The sequence below is a fragment of the Megalops cyprinoides genome, chromosome 7 (assembly GCF_013368585.1).
Source record: "Megalops cyprinoides isolate fMegCyp1 chromosome 7, fMegCyp1.pri, whole genome shotgun sequence".
NCBI lineage: Eukaryota > Metazoa > Chordata > Actinopteri > Elopiformes > Megalopidae > Megalops > Megalops cyprinoides.
In genome coordinates this window covers 39,995,889-40,013,850 of record NC_050589.1, presented here as the reverse complement: position 1 = coordinate 40,013,850, position 17,962 = coordinate 39,995,889, and the positions used below count along the sequence as shown (strand labels likewise).

Genomic DNA, 17,962 nt, shown 5'->3' with positions numbered 1-17,962 from the left:
ACAGACCAGTACTCCATTCATTCATTTCATATTGGAACAGCCACAATTGCAGCTCACCAAGGCATGCCTGACCACCTCATCAAACAGCTTGGGAGATCGCCCTTGGCTGCCTTTAACTCTTATATTCATTCTGCGCTACAAAACCTTCAAACAGTACAACTTGCAAGAGTATCTCTGTGAAATGTGACTATTTCTCCCTTTCGTCTCAAGGTCAAGAATTTCAGGAAGGCCTCTCTGTGTCATTTTACGGCTGCATTGATGTGCTTTTTTCCTTGGGCAGAACTGCTTCCAGTTAACTGTATATTTGGTCTGTCATGTAGGACTGACTCTGGAGCACAGGCTGTTCAGTGTGTGTGTGTGTGTGGGGGGGGGGTTCTGTGCCAGCCTACGGCCTCCCTGCTGAGTTTGCCTCCCTGGGCAGAACTACTTTCAGTCTACTACTACTTAAAGTCTATATTTGGTCTCTCATGCCTCTCAGCTCTGTAGGATTGAGTCTGTCTTACCTGTTTCTCTCAGGGAGCCTCTCAGTGATTTCCTATAGTTGCACTGATGTGTTTTCTTCCCCCAAACATGACTGCATCAGTGGATGCACTTACTACACTGCTCTGACTGGAGCGCCGGTTCTTTGGGAGGGGAGGTAGATCAGCACCATCCTATGGGTATGCTGATGTGCTTGTTGCCCTTGAATATTCCGTTTAACCAAAACTAGTGATTTTGTACTGAATGCTTTGTTTTACTAAGTGTCGTTGGACATTGCCAGGGATTTCAACAGCGCAAATGTAGACAGTACTTCCGAAATTCCACCAGTACATTTGCCACGTGTAGTGAAAACATGCTGGACCTTGTTTACACAAACATCCACGGTGCATACAAGGCCGTACCCCACCCCCACCTCAGACACTCAGACCACATCTCCATTTTACTGACTCCAACCTACAGACCCATACAAAAACAAGTCTGACCAGGCCTGAAGGAGGTGAGAACCTGGCCTCAGGGAGCCACATCAGCACTCCAGGACTGTTTTGACAACACAGACTGGGACATCTTCAGAGAAGCTGCCACCTATGGCAGTTCAGTGGACTTGGAGGAGTACACAACCTCAGTGACTGGCTACATTAGCAAGTGCATTGAGGATATTACTGTCTCCAAAACTGTCACCACCCAAGCAAAGCAAAAACCCTGGTCCTCTGCGGAGGTGTGTGCTCCGGTGAAAGCCAGGGATACTGCCTTCAAGTCTTGAGACAGGGAGCCTGTCAGCACAACCAGAGCCAAACTGTCCCGGGCCATCAGGGAGGCAAAGCGTGCCTACGCAGAGAAAATACACAGCAACTTCATGGACTCGGGGCATGTGGCAGGGAATACAAACCGTCATTGATTACAAACCAACACCTCAGGCTTGCTGCAGTGACGCCTCCTTGCCAGATGCACTGAATGACCCCTATGCACATTTTGAGGCACAGAACTAGGAATTTGTGAGGAAGATCACCCCTCCTCCCAATGACCAGGTCCTCTGCCTATCCACAGCTGACATAAGGAATACTCTATGCAGAGTCAACCCACAAAAGCTGCTAGATCAGACAATATACCTGGCTCGGTTCTCAGAGAATGTGCTGACCAGCTGGCAGGCATTCTCATGGACATTTTAAACATCTCCCTTAGCACAGCGACAGTAACTGCTTGCCTCAAAATAACCAGAATCATCCCAGAGCCTAAGAAGTCAACTGTGTCCTACCAGCCCGTAGCACTCACACCTATTGTCACAAAGTGCTTTGAGAAGCTGGTACTGAGGCACATGATCGCCTCCCAGACCACCTTGACCCAATGCAGTTTGCCTACCACTTTAACTGGACAACTGATGATGCGATCTCTACTGGCCTCCATCTCACTCTTTCCCACCTGGACAGAAAGGACAATTATGCCAGAATGCTGTTCATAGACTTTGCTGTTCATAGACAGAGGCTGGTAGGAAGTTGAGCCTACTGGAGCCATACTGACTTCCTGACTGACAGGCCTCAGTCTATCAGTATAAGGAAGAACACCTCCAGGGTCATCAAGCTGAGTACCGGCACCCCCCAGGGCTGTGTGCTCAGCCCACTGTTGTTCACTCTGCTGACACTTGTCTGTGCTGCCCAGCACAGCTCTAATCACATCATCAAGTTTACAGATGCCACAAGTGGTGGGGCTCAACAGTAACAACGACGAATCAGTTGGGTGGTGGACTGGTGCCAAGACAACAACTTGTCTCTTAACGTTGAGAAAACTAAAAAGATGGGCTGTTAATCAATACCAAGAATGCTAAGAATGTACTTGTGTTCTTGAGAAGAACGTTCTTGCCAAGTGTCCTTGACGAGAACGGTCTTGCAAGATCGCGAGGACAGAGAACGCACCTATCAGAGATTGAGATGCTATGTGTACTTGTGTACTTGCTATTGTGCAATACCCTGGGCGCAGCTCATTTAAGCAGTGATATGACAACTCTGGCATTATCAGCGCAACATTTGATAAACTTTTGTTTTATTGTGTTTGTGTATTACATTTGTGTTTTGCCATAGTATAGGCTGCTACTTTGTTCATATAATAAAGTTAAAGACGAACTCAAAAGTCATATTTGTCATTTCACTCATATGGCAGTGTTAGGATATTTTGCCTTTCTCTGCGGAACTCAATGCAGGATGATGAAGAACACGCTGACAACTGCTCTTAAGAGAATTGATGTTTATTTCAATGCGCAAAGGAGAGACAAACTCAGGACATTCAGGTTGTCTGTGCCGAGAGAGTCTCCAAAGAATCAAGTTGTGTGGTGTGTTGATATACAGTCCATGGTCATACATATCAAAGGACTGAGTTAAGTGGTGGGCTGGAGACAAATGGTCTTGTGCCATGAGAACCCTGGTAGCGCCATTCAGCAAAGATGTGTGACATCCCCGCTGCAGACACCACAGAGGCACCACACAAAGACACACAAACCACAGACACAGTAATAGTAGAAAGGAGACATAACACACCACATACAACACCTATACTTGGTACTGAATAAAACTGTGAACCTATCATTAGGATGAGTACTAAAATGTTATTTAACATTACAAGTGTGATGATGCCCCTGCCCTAAGCCAGCAGTGAATGGCCTTTAAAATAAATAAAGTATCTTGCTCGCTAAGTGGTTGATTGAGCAGGGGCTGGGGTTGGCTGAATAAGGATGGAAAGTAACATAATGTAAATCGTTTTAAGTACAGTTTTGAGGTACTTGTACTTGGCATGAGTATTTACAATTTTGGGGGACTTTGTATTGTTATTCCACTACATTTCAAAGCAAATATTCTACTTTTTTCCACTACATTAATCTATAACAGCTGCACATTCTAGTTACTTTTAGTAAAGGGTTTTACACGCAAAACATGCAGGCAGTTCATACAAATGATGTCCTTTTTTTAACTCAGAGTCAGCCAATCTAAAAAGGAAGCCGTCACAGCAACTATAACCAGCCCACAAATCCTTTTAGTTCCACTTAGAGGTTAATGCATCAAAAATGGAATACCTTTTTGTACTAAATTATGAGAGGACATGATATTAAGTTCTTACTTTTCTTATTTCAAGTAAACAGTACCTGTGAATCAACCTCTGAAAAAAAAGAAAAAAAAATCTCCTCAGCAGAATAAAAAATCTTCCTCCCCTGAATAAAATATTTATGTGAGACTATAGCCTTATTCATATTCATATGATCGATATGACATTTGAAAAGTGCGTATTACCTACTCCAAAAGTGGTAGTGTGTACTCAGCAGTATGCACTTTACAGCAGCTAGACAGGAGGAGGGACTGGTAACAAGGAACTGATGAAATTTATGCAAGAATCAGAGCTAAGCAACACCAGTAGACACAACTGCAGATGGGTTCATGTTCTGAATCATGTGTATGAATTTGGTTCAAAAACTTAAGTGTTTTAAGAATAAGCCATAAGCAGTCCCACACTGAGTGGTAAGAAACTTTCACTAGATCTAGGGATTATATGGTGTATGGAGTATTCAGATGTAAAGCTTCTGCAATGACGTGAAACAAGCATATTGTTGTTATATCTGCTGCCAACTGTCCCCTTAAAACCCCTGTTTGGTCTGGGTGTATGAGCTTGAGTTTTTGAGGTTTTAAGTATACATTTTATTTTCTGTTCCAACTAAACTGATGTCTCTGTAGTAGACACAATTTGTGCGATCTCTGCCCTTCTTAGGGTTAAGGGAGATTGAAGCAGTGTTGAGGTTGCGATGGAAGTATCCTTTTTCAATGGCAGGTTAACTCAATTCAAGAATTACTGGTCCGAGCACACCCCATTTGAAATTTTAAATAAAGTTCCATCAGTGGAATGAATTCCATCAATGGATTTTGCTTCAGACTGTTTAAGCATTAATGAATAATGAATGTAGTATTTGTATACTTTTTGCACAGTAAATTCTGCTGTATGTTGCAATAGATCATTGAGTTCCAGTCTATTTGTTTCTCTGTCACTTTTCTGTTGAGACACTGACTATCAGTGATTGTTCTAGTAAGGATTTTCCAATTAATCAGTTGTCTTGTTTTGATATAGGGAGAAGGGAAAAGAAATGTGTAGTGTTGCTCTGGATGAAGCCTTCAACAGCTAACCATACCATTCAGAAAACACAGAAATGAAAACCTAGGATGAATACATTTGTCATTGATTTAATCCCACTCAGACTGCCATCCTTCCCCACAATCCCAGAACAATTCATAAATTGACAATAATTCCCCTCCCTCACTTCCTGACAGTAGTCCTTGCTAGCCTAGATTTGTGAGTAAATGTAGTCGTTGTCTTGCCACTAAAACCTCTACCCTTCAATTTAAAAATACTGTCTTACTCTCAATGTTGAAGTCATTGATGTTAATTGGCTTCTGCTTTGTTTCGGCCCCAAAAATGCCATATTAGTCTGACCGCAGTCGGGGAGCTCCGTTGCCGATTTATTAATTGTTCGTGTATTTTGAGTAACCAATGTTTGCTCGTCGAGCCAACTGTATCCGTTAGCTGGTTGCGAAACCACACCCCAGTTTCAATTACGTATCTGGTTCCATCGTTTGAAAAATCTATCATAATTCTATTGGCTATTATGGGGTCGTGTGAATGAGGTTGTGTCCAATCAGACTCACGCCAAATGCGACACCCAACCCCCCCTTCCATGGAAAGGCGTTCTGAATTTGGCGGTGGGAAGAAGATGGCGGAAAGTTTGAAAGGTAGGAAGTTTTCCTTTAAAATTCCCACGCATCTCAATGGTTCATAGTGAAAAACGCTTCCCGCAGTTCCTGTTTGATGTACATCACAGCTCACACTTGTTAATGTTGTTAGCCAAAAATGGTTAGCCAAATCTAGCTAGACGGTCAGCTCGTTAACCATGCTTGCTCCCTAGCTAACTGATCGCCGCCGACCTATTCAAAACACGCATATGCAGCCAGTTAGCGATGTCACTTTACTAGCCAGGTATGGGACTCAAGTGGCATTAACTGGCATTAACTAAAGTTTTACAAACATCGCATCTAACCCCTGTGTAGATAGTTAGCAAACTGAACAGGCCGTAACGAACTAGCAAGCTGCTAGTTACCCAGCTCATAGGCGGCTAGCTTCACCAGGCGCCAAACAGAATAGTCTGATATGCTATCTACCATACAGAAATGTAGATTTGACTACCTGTGGAATAATTGTTTAACAGTAATGCTAATGTTTTCTATCTAAGCTTTATTGTTCTGATTTGTGTTCACAGTGCGGGAATTCCGCCACGGTCAACACAGATATGGTACACAGGAAACACGTACACAGAGCATACAATGCTTTGGCGTTTTTTGTGTCTGCTGCATTGACTGGTTTATCTAATGGTTTGGGGATGCGATGATATTAAGCTCTATGAACAGGATTAACTGTCAAGATAAGTTAAAGATGAATGTGTAGTGTGCAAATATACAGACTTTTAATTTAAATTTAATTTAGCAACACTGTTCTTCCAGGCAGGCCTGTGTGCCGTGTATGCGAAGAATAGAAGTAATATATGTTATAATGTATGGTTGGCCCTGTTTCTCTTTCTGTAGGCTGTACAGTTCCTTGTAAGCTGTCTTTTGACCAGCTGCAGATGCTGTGTCGGCAGGAGAAGATATCCTGCAAACAGCTGGGAGTGAGTAGGAATAATATCAATGTTTATGAGGTGGAGTACCTGTGTGACTACAAGAGGATGAAGGTGAGTCAATCCGGAATGGAAGGTACACACTGTCCACATAATTTCAGATGCATGCTTGCTCACGTCATTTTATATATTTTCATTCCTTACCTCTACAGGGTTGTCCTGGCTTTGATTCTGCCTCAGCACACTTGCTTTCAATTATTTACATGCAAATCATTATAGCTCCTCAACTGTCAGCAGCACTGCTGTTCAGAATTCACACTAACCCTGTGCTCTTCTACATGTTAATTTAATTATTTTTTTCTGAAATTAACACAGTTCTGTCACAGTGGCTATGTTCACAACCACATTAATATACAAACCTTATTGTGATGACCATAACCTGAATAAGCTAGTATTCTGGTTCTGAGAAACCTGAATAAGACATGTGAGATACTCCTCCATTTAAAGGAATGTTGAGCCATGTAAACAACATTCCTTGATATTTTCCTTACAAGATTATATTTGTGCATAATCAGTGTTTTACAAAGAGTCTTGGGTCATAATTCACTTGCTGGATAGCTGTCATGGCTAACAAGTGTTCAAGTTTTTTGTAGGAATTAGGAGGTAGTTGTTCACAATATGCTGTTTTGCAAATATCTTCTGAACCATTTGCCATATGATATGATAGGCAGAATTCCTGCTTATCCTGAGCACAGTTTATACAGGAATATAGCTAATGGTCATATTTCATAGTGCATGTAAATGTCTTATTTGAAATATGACTAATGTAAGTAAGGACCATCATCATGAATACCATGAGCATATAAATATAGTCAGTGACACATGGGAACTGTAAAGTGAAGAGGGTGATGTGCAGTGTGTGTGACTGTTGTGTGAGTGAGGGCAAAATCTTCATTGAAGTACCATGGATGTTTTCAAAGTGCAAACCTTTGTTCCTTGCCTCTTGGCAGCTAAACTGCCTGTTAAGTGAAATGTAGTTCGAGAAAACATTAACACCCTACTGCAATGTCACCAATTTAAATATTGCAGAGCCTGAAATTACTGATGGTGATCTGTTTCATGTAATACAAATTTCAGGGGGTAGAATTTTTAATTGATATAAAAAATTACTTAAAAATATATGCTTTTCCTTATTAAAGTAATTGGCAGTTGCATTCTAAGTCCATCTCACCATGGTAACTACCACTCTAGGTGCACTGAAAGTGAGACGAATGCCATCCTCCTATACACTTAAATGTAGCAGCTGTTTTTCACTTTGCAAGTCACTCAGCACTCTTACATGCTACTCTTCTGATGTCATCTGAACAACTCATGGGTGCCTGGGAAATCACAGGGTACCTAGGAAACAAGCAGGCCCTGCTGATGTACCCACTGCTATACCAGGTAGAACACTTTAGATGCTGTACGCCTCTGGTCATCATTGACTAATGCCACAGCTGAGATCAAACCTAGGCCACAGAGTGCAGCTTGTGCTTCAGTCTGTATAAGGTTGTTGGTCCAAGGGCAAATTCAGTTTTTCTGCCATGAAATATTCTGTTCTTGTACTCAGATGGGACAGTTGTCTTTGTAATCAGTGTGGGTTCATTTTTGAACCCCTGAGTGTACTGCATTTTGAAGCTGTACTGTATTTCTGAAGACATCTAATCCAGTTCCACACACACTTGAAAAGGGGAAGAAACAATGTACCAAGTAGCCTGTGCTTTTTAACAGCTTTCTGAAAACCCTCTCACCTGCCACCCATGAACTATAAACAAACCTTTATTCCCAATTCCAAGATATCACGGATGTCCATGGCACAGGTAAATGCGGGGCGAACCTACACACTCCACACATTGGCTAAACTTCTCAGGAGTAAAAAGGTACGCATGAAACTTTTTAATCAAACTTTTGTGTGTGTACATAAATGTGTGTGGAGACACGACAGGCTTATGTGTTCATTACTCAGTTTTATTTTCATTTCATGGTCACAGTCCCTTAGCCTTACAAATGAACACCTATTTCTTTTGGAGGTGGAGGTGATCAAAGCTCATTTAACAGTATTTTTATTTCAGTTTTGTCAATCCATTTTGTAATCTTTGAAATACGGGAAAGTACATTGGCTAAAACAAAGTAACTTGTGTAATTGCATGCAAATGCATTTCACAGAAAATGTATATACATGTGAAAAGCCATTTCACAAAAAATGTTTATTCATTTAATTATTTTTTTCCCTTACTAAAATATTCACTGTGAGGCTGATTCTGACATAAGAAAACAAGTTCTCATGTGGGAGATACACATTTGGGTGCCCTTTGCTTGAAATAAGGGCGTGGTCCCCCAAGTAAAGGTCTGTCGCATGTATTTCCAAGATGTGTCACGAGCTACATATGACAGTGCCATGCAAATTAATCTGCTTTGCAAAGATTTTGCTTGATTCAGCAGCTAAGTACTTATGGTCTGAGGGGCAGTTTCTGTCACATTGCATATTTTGATAGCACATTCCATCAGGAAAAAAGGGGACACCCCTTGATTTTCACTGGCTGTGAGCAAGTTTGATTCCAAATTTGATTTGTTACATACGTATATAATGTTTGGCTATAACATTATCTTTGTTGCTACTTAGCTCATGATATACAGTGTTGCTACCATACAGATGTGAGCCTCAAAATATCCAGTTAAAATTTTGCTTGAGTCACAATAACTTATGACTTAGCCTCCCTTGGCTCAAAAACAGCTGTAAAGGAAGTGGCTAGCTTAATCTACCTGGAATGGAGGCTGCCTCAAACTGCATGGTTACACTGTAGCATGTGCCAACTAAAACCCAAAACAGAAGTGTGCACACCCATGGAGAGTAACTCTAACATTATTTTGTTTCATGAAAAAATTAATGTTGGACCCTGCACTTAAGTTAGTTTCCTCTCTGCAACCTTTGCACTCATGAAAAAATGGTGTGCCATGGTAACAATCATTTGGTACACTGCCATTGTTTGTAATTGGACAGGCTATGTGCAGGTAAAAACATTGAGGACCAAGTTACCATTTGGCAGATACTGAATTTTACATTTCAACCTATTTGATAAGTGCAGAATTAAATAAAATATTGAGGATGTGCTTCCTTAAACTTAATGTTTCAGTGGTCTGAGACGTGCAGGCACAAACAGTCAATGAGAGCTCATCGCGATGCACATTTAGTAATGCGCTTTCAACCTGTGTGATTGATTAATTTGGTTACCCTAGCATGTGCTCACTGGCCGTACGAGCATGTACAGGTGTGCATAAACAACGTGTGTATCATTCTTGCAATCAATCACCAACTTTCAAGCATAAAGGACTAGAGCGAAAAGGTCTCTCCGTGTTGTCCATTTTATCATTACATGTTGTAATGGATCATCTTTTTTTTATTCCCATCATTGTTTCTACAGCTTTAGCAGTACACTGTGGGTCTTCATACGTACAACCCTACAATTTGAAATGTACTGAATTGAAGATACAAGAACGGTTTCCAAAATATTGTAATCTAACCAGAGATAACTTTCTATAGACATTTTATACTTTCTCAAGAATGCAGGTTGCTTAACAATAGCCGAGTATAGCTGATATCCAAAACGCAGATGCTGTGTCCATTTGTTGAGTGAAGTTGCATTCACTATGTTAGGCTGTCAGTCTTCACTCAGCCCTCAGGAGGCAAGTGCTTCAGTCAGTCCTGGAGGAATAACTTCACATTTATGATCTTTGGGAAAATAAACAATTTAGAGGCAGTTGTTCTGAAGATTCCATTCTTTAAAGTGATTGTGAGGCTCCTTATATGACTCAGATGTGTGACCAGACCACGTATCAGGGTTGGTGGCAAAGAATGCAGCAGCAGCTCCTCCAACATCTCTCTATACTTTGCATACTGCTGGAGAAGTGCAGTCAGAGAAAAAAATTTTGGCCAGGGAGCTTGTATCTAGGATGAGTGACTTCAATTAGCTTCTTGAATGCCTCATTTGTGACTGTGCTAACAGGCAGCAGCACTTTTGGAATTCAATATACAATTGCAATTGTCTTTTTGTCTGTTTGTTTTTGTCATTGGACACAGTGCTGGAAAATGCTGATGCTACCATTTGGGTAGTTGCTTTGTAGTATGCAAATGAAATATGATTAAACAGAGAGGTGAATTATGTTAAATTAATTGAACTTTTTTTATGTTTATATTGAGGGAAATTATATCATTTCTATATTTTTCATTATACCATATCATTAGGGCAAGCACACTCCTGTCCTTCTGTCCCTTATTGGTGTGGCTGTTCAAAGGGCAAGTGCACTACTGTTCTTGAGTCTATTATTATTATTATTATTATTATTATTATTATTATTTATTCTTCTAGCTCTAACTGCACCTAAACCATTCGCTCTACAGACACTAAATCAGCACCATATTGACCAGTTCATTCACCATTGTGCTTGTATTTTTATAAATTTATAGTTTTAATGATATATATTTTTTTAATCACTCTAATTTTACCCCCTTTGACCTGCACTCTTCTGTTACAGACTTTTTAAACTGCCATATCTCCGCAAATACTGGATCTACACACGGAAATTCATCAAAACAGGGCTTGTGCAGATTCTCACAGTGCCTTCGGATCAGCGCTGTGATGAATGGTTTTAGAATTATGACCCTTTGTTTGGAGTTTGGTATCCCTTTGTGCTAACCAGATTGACATTCGGTATTTAAATTCTTACAACGGAGCCAATCAGAGACATGCTGTGAACTTACTGCTCTGTGTCAGACTGCAGAGAGACACAGAGTGTGTGTAAAGGGAGAGGGAGAAGGGGATGGCAAGCCCACTGCACAAAAGCACCCGATTTCACTTCTGCTTTAGAAAAACACATATTATAAAACTGCTGTATCTCCACAAATTCTGGCTGTACACGCATTTTGTAGCAGAGCTGAAATGAGTAGCTCTTGTCAGCCCTGTGTAAAGTCAGTAGCAGTTTCAGCGGTTATGTCACTCCCTGAGACTTGAGTAAATACTGTTGTTTCCGATAGGACTAGTGGCAAATTGCCTTTAGCTCAACTGGTAACGAAGCTGGCCGTAAGGGTTTAACTGAGCAGCGAGAACATCGGTTCAAAACTCTCTTCGAAATAGGTTTTTTAAACAGCTTTATGTCCGTCAATTCTGGCTCTACACGCGTAACTTATACGTCAAAACAGAGGATACTTTGTGCAGATTCTAACTATGTCCTATGTTTTGAATAATGAGCTGAAATAGGCACCCAGGTCAGTCTTCGCTCTAAGTCATATAAACACATTCCTTTGTCAAAGGGAGCTCTCAGCGTCTGAAACGGGAGTGAGATGGTACATGGCAGCTAGAATAGCACGTAAGCTCAATAATACACACAGGCATTTTCTTCACAAAATGCACAAAAATCTACTCATTATTATTTATTCTTCTAACTCTAACTCTGCCTAAAACGTTTGCGCCACAGACACCAAACCAACGGCAAATTGACTGGTTCATCACCATTTGTGTGGTAGTATTTTTATGAATTTATAGTTTTATAGTTTTAACGATATTTTATAATATCTAATTGTACCCTCATTAAAAAAAGATAGGACCCGCACTCTTCTGTTGCAAACTTTTCAAACTGCCATATCTCCCCAAAGTCTCTACATGCATAAATTATACATCAAAATAGAGGTACACTTGTACAGATTCTCACAATGTCTTCGGTTCAGTGCTGTGATGAGCGGTTTTTGAATTATGGGCTGAAATATTTACCAAGTTCACTCTCCTGCACGTTCACATTCCTGCGTGCATTCCGACATTTACATATCTTCAACGTAGCCAATCAGAGACAGCTAGTGTGAAGCTGCTGCTTTAGCAACGGATTCAATCAGAAGACAGAGGGAGGGGGATAGGGAGACGGCAGGCCCAATGCACACACATTCAGGACTTCGCTTCCGCGCTTGAAAAACGCTTAACTCCTTACTTATGGCTCTATATAAATAAGTTATACATCAAAACAGGATAACTTGTGCAGGTTCTAACCATGTCTTCGGTTCAGTGCTGTGATGATGGTTTAAAAAAACACTAATTTTACCCCCATTCAAAACTATAGACGAGAACAATGGGAGTATTTCACTTCCATGTTTGAAAATACGTTTTTTAAACAGCTGTATCTACCTCTTTTGATGAGGATCGGTGAGCATCAAAGCTTGCCTTAGTGACATACTGAGTTGGATGAACAGTTCACATTTCAAACTAAATCTTGCTAAAACTGAGCTGCTTTAACTTCTGGCCTCATCCTCTCCCCTTAACGATCTCTCCATTACATTTGATAACACAATGCAGTCTGTATCCAAGACTGCCAAAATCTTGGTGCAGTTCTGAATAACAATCTGTAAGCGCTGTTGATTCTTTATTTGCAATATTTTACTTAGCAGCATGTTACTTTCAAATTGATACCAAGCCATACACCTGCTGGACCACTCCATTCTACAACCGTGCGATGTCACATGTTCCAAAATTGACATCCCCCAGCCCACCAGTGCTAGTACATTTTCTCCTTGGTGAGTCAGTTACAAGGTCACTGATCACTTATGTGTTTTTTTTTTTTTTTTTTTTTTTTTTTAAACTGTTGTAGGGTAAGTAAGTGGTGGGACCCTTCCAGTTGTGAAATTTGTCTGCGTGCTCTTTTTGTCCTGTTAAAAGCTACACATGACAATGTGATGCAAGCCAAAGATTTGGCTTGATTTGACAACTGATTTTATAGTTTCAGTCTGAGAGGTTGTTAGCTACCCTTTACTGTGCTTATCACATTGCATGTTTTGATAGCTGTATATAAATTTAAAAATATCAAAACACATTGTATGTCAAGCCCATGAAAAAAATCTAACCAAGAGCAACATAAGTACACTGCTCTCCATTTGCCATCCTTTTCTTGAGAGGTAGTACTCTGATAATGTCTGCCTGTGCCTACCAGGCTAACTAGCTAGGAGCAAACACTATCGTGTTTTAGTTGTCACCTTTAGCTGTAATGTTATATTACTGGGTTGCTGGGTAGGTAGTTAGACTCTTTTAGTTAATAATATATGATGTTGCTAATGTTACCATACAGGTGTGTGCCTTGCAGATTCCAGTTAAAAACGTACAGTATCTTGATTCATTCTGTTTTGCCTCTGTTAATTTTTTGGAGTATGTTCATTAGATTACAGCTTGTCAGGACAATTGCTGATGTATTTAACTACCACACTGCAACCACCACAAGAAAGATTAATGTGAACTTTTTAATGTGAACAAGAAGAGTCAAAAATTGATATTGAGTAACAGACATAAAATTTGTAGATTAGATGTAAAGAAAGGCATGTCACTGTGGAGCACGTACAGGAATGAAAAACATTGTTTTCTGAGGAGGAAAAATTTTGTTGTAAGAATCTTAGAGAATTTATCTACAAAAATACTCGTTCATGCATTTGCTTTTCTTTAATATGCTATTTAATTACATGTTGTCTTATGTTTGATTTAATTGCTCATTTTGAATTAAATTTGTCATTACCTGGAATGAGAATGTGAATGAAAATCTAAGATATATTGAATGAAATCACAGGTGCTGTGTTTGCACAATAGCTCTGTATAATTCTGCTTAAAAAAGGAAATGCATTATTTTGGCTGACAAAATTCCAGTGATGGGTTTTCACCTACCAGCCACCATGGCTGGTGGACCAAAACAAATTTAATTTCGGACCCTAATGTCATCCCTCTTCATTCCATTTTCTCAGTCACATCTCTTCTCTACCCTGGTCCCCCAGTGGTGGAATGAACTCCCCACAATAGTCAGAACTGATTCAGACTTGATCTTTGTTCAGCTAACATTGAAGTATAAACATTCATACTACCCTCACACATTTATTTTAGCTTCTAAACTTCCTACAATAGCGCATAACAGAATTTGACGTGTTATGTAATAACTCCTACTGTGGGTGACACTTAAGATCTACTATCGTCCATCTATTTACCTTCCTGTATGCTCCTAAGGTACCATTAAGCATTCTAACCTTATTGTATGCACTTCTGTAAGTTACACTGAATAAGAACATCTCCAAGATGACTAAATGTAGATGTAGTGTTGGGCTACATCTTTGGCATCCCTTAACCAAACATTCTAGTCACCAGTAGCGTTCACAATATTTTGTGGACCGTGAGATCCAAGTTAAATTGTCTAATGATTTGCCAACACTGTTCTAATGATGTCAATTCTCTTTGCTGTGTTGTTTGTGCTATATTGTGTTCTGCAAACATTTAACATGGTTACACCTTTCTTAAATAGTGTGGTCCTGTATGGCATCACATTAACATTCGCCATATTCAAAATGGTTCCTAGCTGGTTAGCTAGCCTGCTGTGCTATATTGAATACATTTTGTAGAATTGTGTGCTATTAATAATAAAAAGGCTGTTGAAACAGCTGCATATGAAAAGTGACTAGCCACAGTACCATGATAGAGCTAGTGTTACTTATGTATGTTTTTAAAATAAAAATATTTGACACTAACATTTTGAAATTTTACCATTTTATGCATAAGTGTTGAAAAGCTCATCTTGGTTCCATAAATGCTTTACCTGCCAAGCTTTCATAAAGTTTCAAAGTTGTCAGTGTCTAATGGCTGGGTTCTACAACGTCAGACATGGCTGCACTGGAGCTCTGAGAAAAGCTATTGGACACCATGTTCTCAGAAGGGATTAGTGGTTTCCAGGGCAGTGTGCAACTTTGTTCCACCTGTCTCAACAGATACACAGAAAACTGAAAAATATGTAAATGAGGTGTGTAAAATGTTCAGTGCTCCCAAGTCGGAATTGGCTCTATAGTGTTCCTGTTTTTCACTGCAGAATGCATAAATCTAAACGTATGAATCCAACACCTGACGTTTTCCCTTTGCTTGATTGTTTTTGAGTGTCAGTGTGATTTTTTTCATGCTGCAGTTTTTTCTAAATAAGGCAATTTTTCTGTCAAGGATGAGATAACAAATAAAACATGTGAAAGCTATAAAGGAAGCCACCATGGGGGAAGAAAAGGAGAACAGTGAAACAACATGAAAAAGCTTAATGCTGTCTGATTTCATAATATATATCTGTATTCTCTCTCAGGAGCAAGAGTTTTACTTGGTGAAGTGGAAAGACTACCCTGAATCGGAGAACACATGGGAGCCACGCAAGAACCTCAAGTGCGTGAAGCTGCTGCGGCAATTTCAGCAGGACATGGAGGCCGAGCTGCGTCGACGCAAGAAACGGCGCAGTGCCAAGCGGCTGGACACGAGCGTGACCTCATACCTGGTGCAGAAGGCCAAGCAGCGGCAGAAACTGCAGCGTTGGGAGGCCCACCTCAATAAGACACGCAACCACAAGGGGCGCATCTTTGTCCTGAATGAGGTGGACCTTGACGGCCCACCCAAGGACTTCACCTACATCAACAACTACAAGGTGGGGGAGGGGATTGTGATTAACGAGGTGGCGGTGGGCTGTGAGTGTACAGACTGCCTGGGCTCCCCGATGAATGGGTGCTGTGCTGGCACATCGCTCCACCGCTTCGCCTACAACAACCGCGGACAGGTGCGCCTGCGTGCCGGCCAGCCTATTTATGAGTGCAACTCTCGCTGCCGTTGCGGCCCCGACTGCCCCAACCGCGTGGTCCAAAAGGGTATCCAGTACGACCTGTGCATCTTCAAAACCAACAATGGTCGCGGCTGGGGAGTGCGCACCATGGAGCACATCCGCAAGAACAGCTTCGTCATGGAGTATGTGGGGGAGGTGAGGACAAAGGGCGTCGGGTGAGACAGGTGGAGGTGGGCCGAGTGAGTAGAGGCAGAGTACAGAGAAAGCAAAACAAATGAGGAGGACCCGCCAGTAACAAGGGACAGCTCTGCTTTATTATAAGACTTTTGCAATAGTGGCAGCTGTGCACTATGACTGTCTGAAAGGCTGTTGTGTGTATGGCAGATCATTACCACTGAAGAGGCAGAGAGACGGGGACACATCTATGACCGACAGGGTGCAACCTACCTGTTTGACTTGGACTATGTGGAGGATGTATACACGGTGGATGCTGCACACCATGGGAACATCTCCCACTTTGTCAACCACAGTGTAAGTATGAGCTGATCTCATACTCATATTAGAGAGGAACTAGTGTGGTTTGAACAAAGTAGACATACGGCAACTAGCAGCTGATCAGGGCCTGAGGCCAGTTGTGACATTGTGATAGCTTAATGAAGGTCACACCGTGAAATGTCAGCGCACATCCTTTTGATCACATGTATTTTTTAAAGTTGACTTTTTTATATGCATCTTGTCCCCCTCGTGTGTACTGGGGTTAGTTGGGTTCCAGAGAACAGGACAGGTAGCATGTGTTGGTCCAGATTTGGTTTAAACTGGAAAAAGATGTCTATGTCAGTCAGAGGCTGACCATGAAACCATGAAATAGGGGAGTTACAGTATAGTAAGCCTGTAATTACTGTGATGGTGATTTATTACTTGACATCAGGTTGAAATTAAGTAATATGGATGGTTAAATGCTCCACATATAGTGCTGTACTTAAATAAAGAAATTATGGCAGTGCAGTTCTATAGTTCTTAGTACACTCCTGTTCTAAATGTGCAGTAAAGTGAAAATATGTTCCTCATTACCAGTAATATTCAGGCATAAACAGCTTTAGGAAAAGTGTGTGTGACCTTTCACCTCATGGCTGTATTGGTGGTTCTGTTCTGTTTCTGCCCCCCCCCCCCCCCCCCCCCTTCCCCTTTTCTTTCATAGTGCGACCCCAATCTGCAGGTGTACAATGTGTTTATTGACAACCTAGATGAGCGACTCCCAAGAATTGCATTCTTCTCCACACGACCCATCAGACCTGGGGAAGAGCTCACCTTTGACTACAAAATGCGGAGTGAGTATACACACTCAATCCACACGGGCGACAGTAAATATCCGGCTGTATGAATGGATAAAACTGTAATTTGATCTGGATAAGAGCGTCTCCTAAATGACAATAATATAGAAGAAATGTATGTGTCGGCCTGTAAAATAGTGGTAAAGCAGGTGATGCCTCTCTTGTTTGCAGTTGACCCGGTGGATGCAGAGAGCACAAAGATGGACTCCAATTTCATTCTGGCAGGGCTTACCGGGTCTCCCAAAAAGCGTATTCGAGTGGAATGCAAGTGTGGAATGGACTCCTGTCGAAAATATCTGTTTTAGGGGGACGATGACACTGGAAATAATGACAGAATCTCTCTCTCGCTCTCTCATATATATATATATATATATATATATATATATATATATATATATATATATATCTTTATATATACTGTATACATACATACAGAGTGTGTGTGTATAATTACACTTACACATATATACACACACTGTATGTATATAGTGTATATAAAGATATTTAGATCACATATGTATGTAATGTATATTTTCCTTTACTGGAGGAACTATTTTACAAATTCAGAGCAGTATGTAATAATGTAATTCTGATTTATATTAATCTTTTTTTTATCATCCATTGATCCCTGTTCTAATCCAGACTGAAATCAAATTGACTCATGTTTGGTCAGCTTACAGGAACAGGGGAGTGGATATAGCTCTGAGTTTCATCAGATTAAAAATGTAACAATGTTGACTAGTCACAATGGTGCATTCTATTCAGATTTTATTATTTCTTCTACAGTTGCCAATGCCAGGAGGTGACATTGTAGTCTTTCTTAAATTGGTAATATTTGCAGAGTTGTGTGATCAGAGCAACATATCACATGAATACTAACCTG

At 40.7% G+C, this 17,962-nt stretch overlaps 1 protein-coding gene across 2 annotated transcripts; it reads left to right on the top strand.

The window, feature by feature from the left end:
• The first annotated feature begins 5,206 nt into the window (after positions 1-5,206).
• LOC118781156 (histone-lysine N-methyltransferase SUV39H1-like) lies at positions 5,207-17,407 on the top strand. Of its 2 annotated transcripts, XM_036534064.1 has the most exons (6): positions 5,207-5,237; positions 6,084-6,229; positions 15,284-15,943; positions 16,133-16,279; positions 16,947-17,076; positions 17,251-17,407. In XM_036534064.1, exons 1-6 carry the CDS (start codon positions 5,219-5,221, stop codon positions 17,382-17,384), a joined length of 1,236 nt encoding a protein of 411 aa, XP_036389957.1. In that variant the 5' UTR covers positions 5,207-5,218; the 3' UTR covers positions 17,385-17,407. The 2 variants fall into 2 exon arrangements, with proteins under 2 accessions (XP_036389957.1, XP_036389956.1); XM_036534063.1 differs by lacking the exon at positions 5,207-5,237 and having other exon boundaries at positions 6,056-6,229.
• Positions 17,408-17,962: the final 555 nt, after the last annotated feature.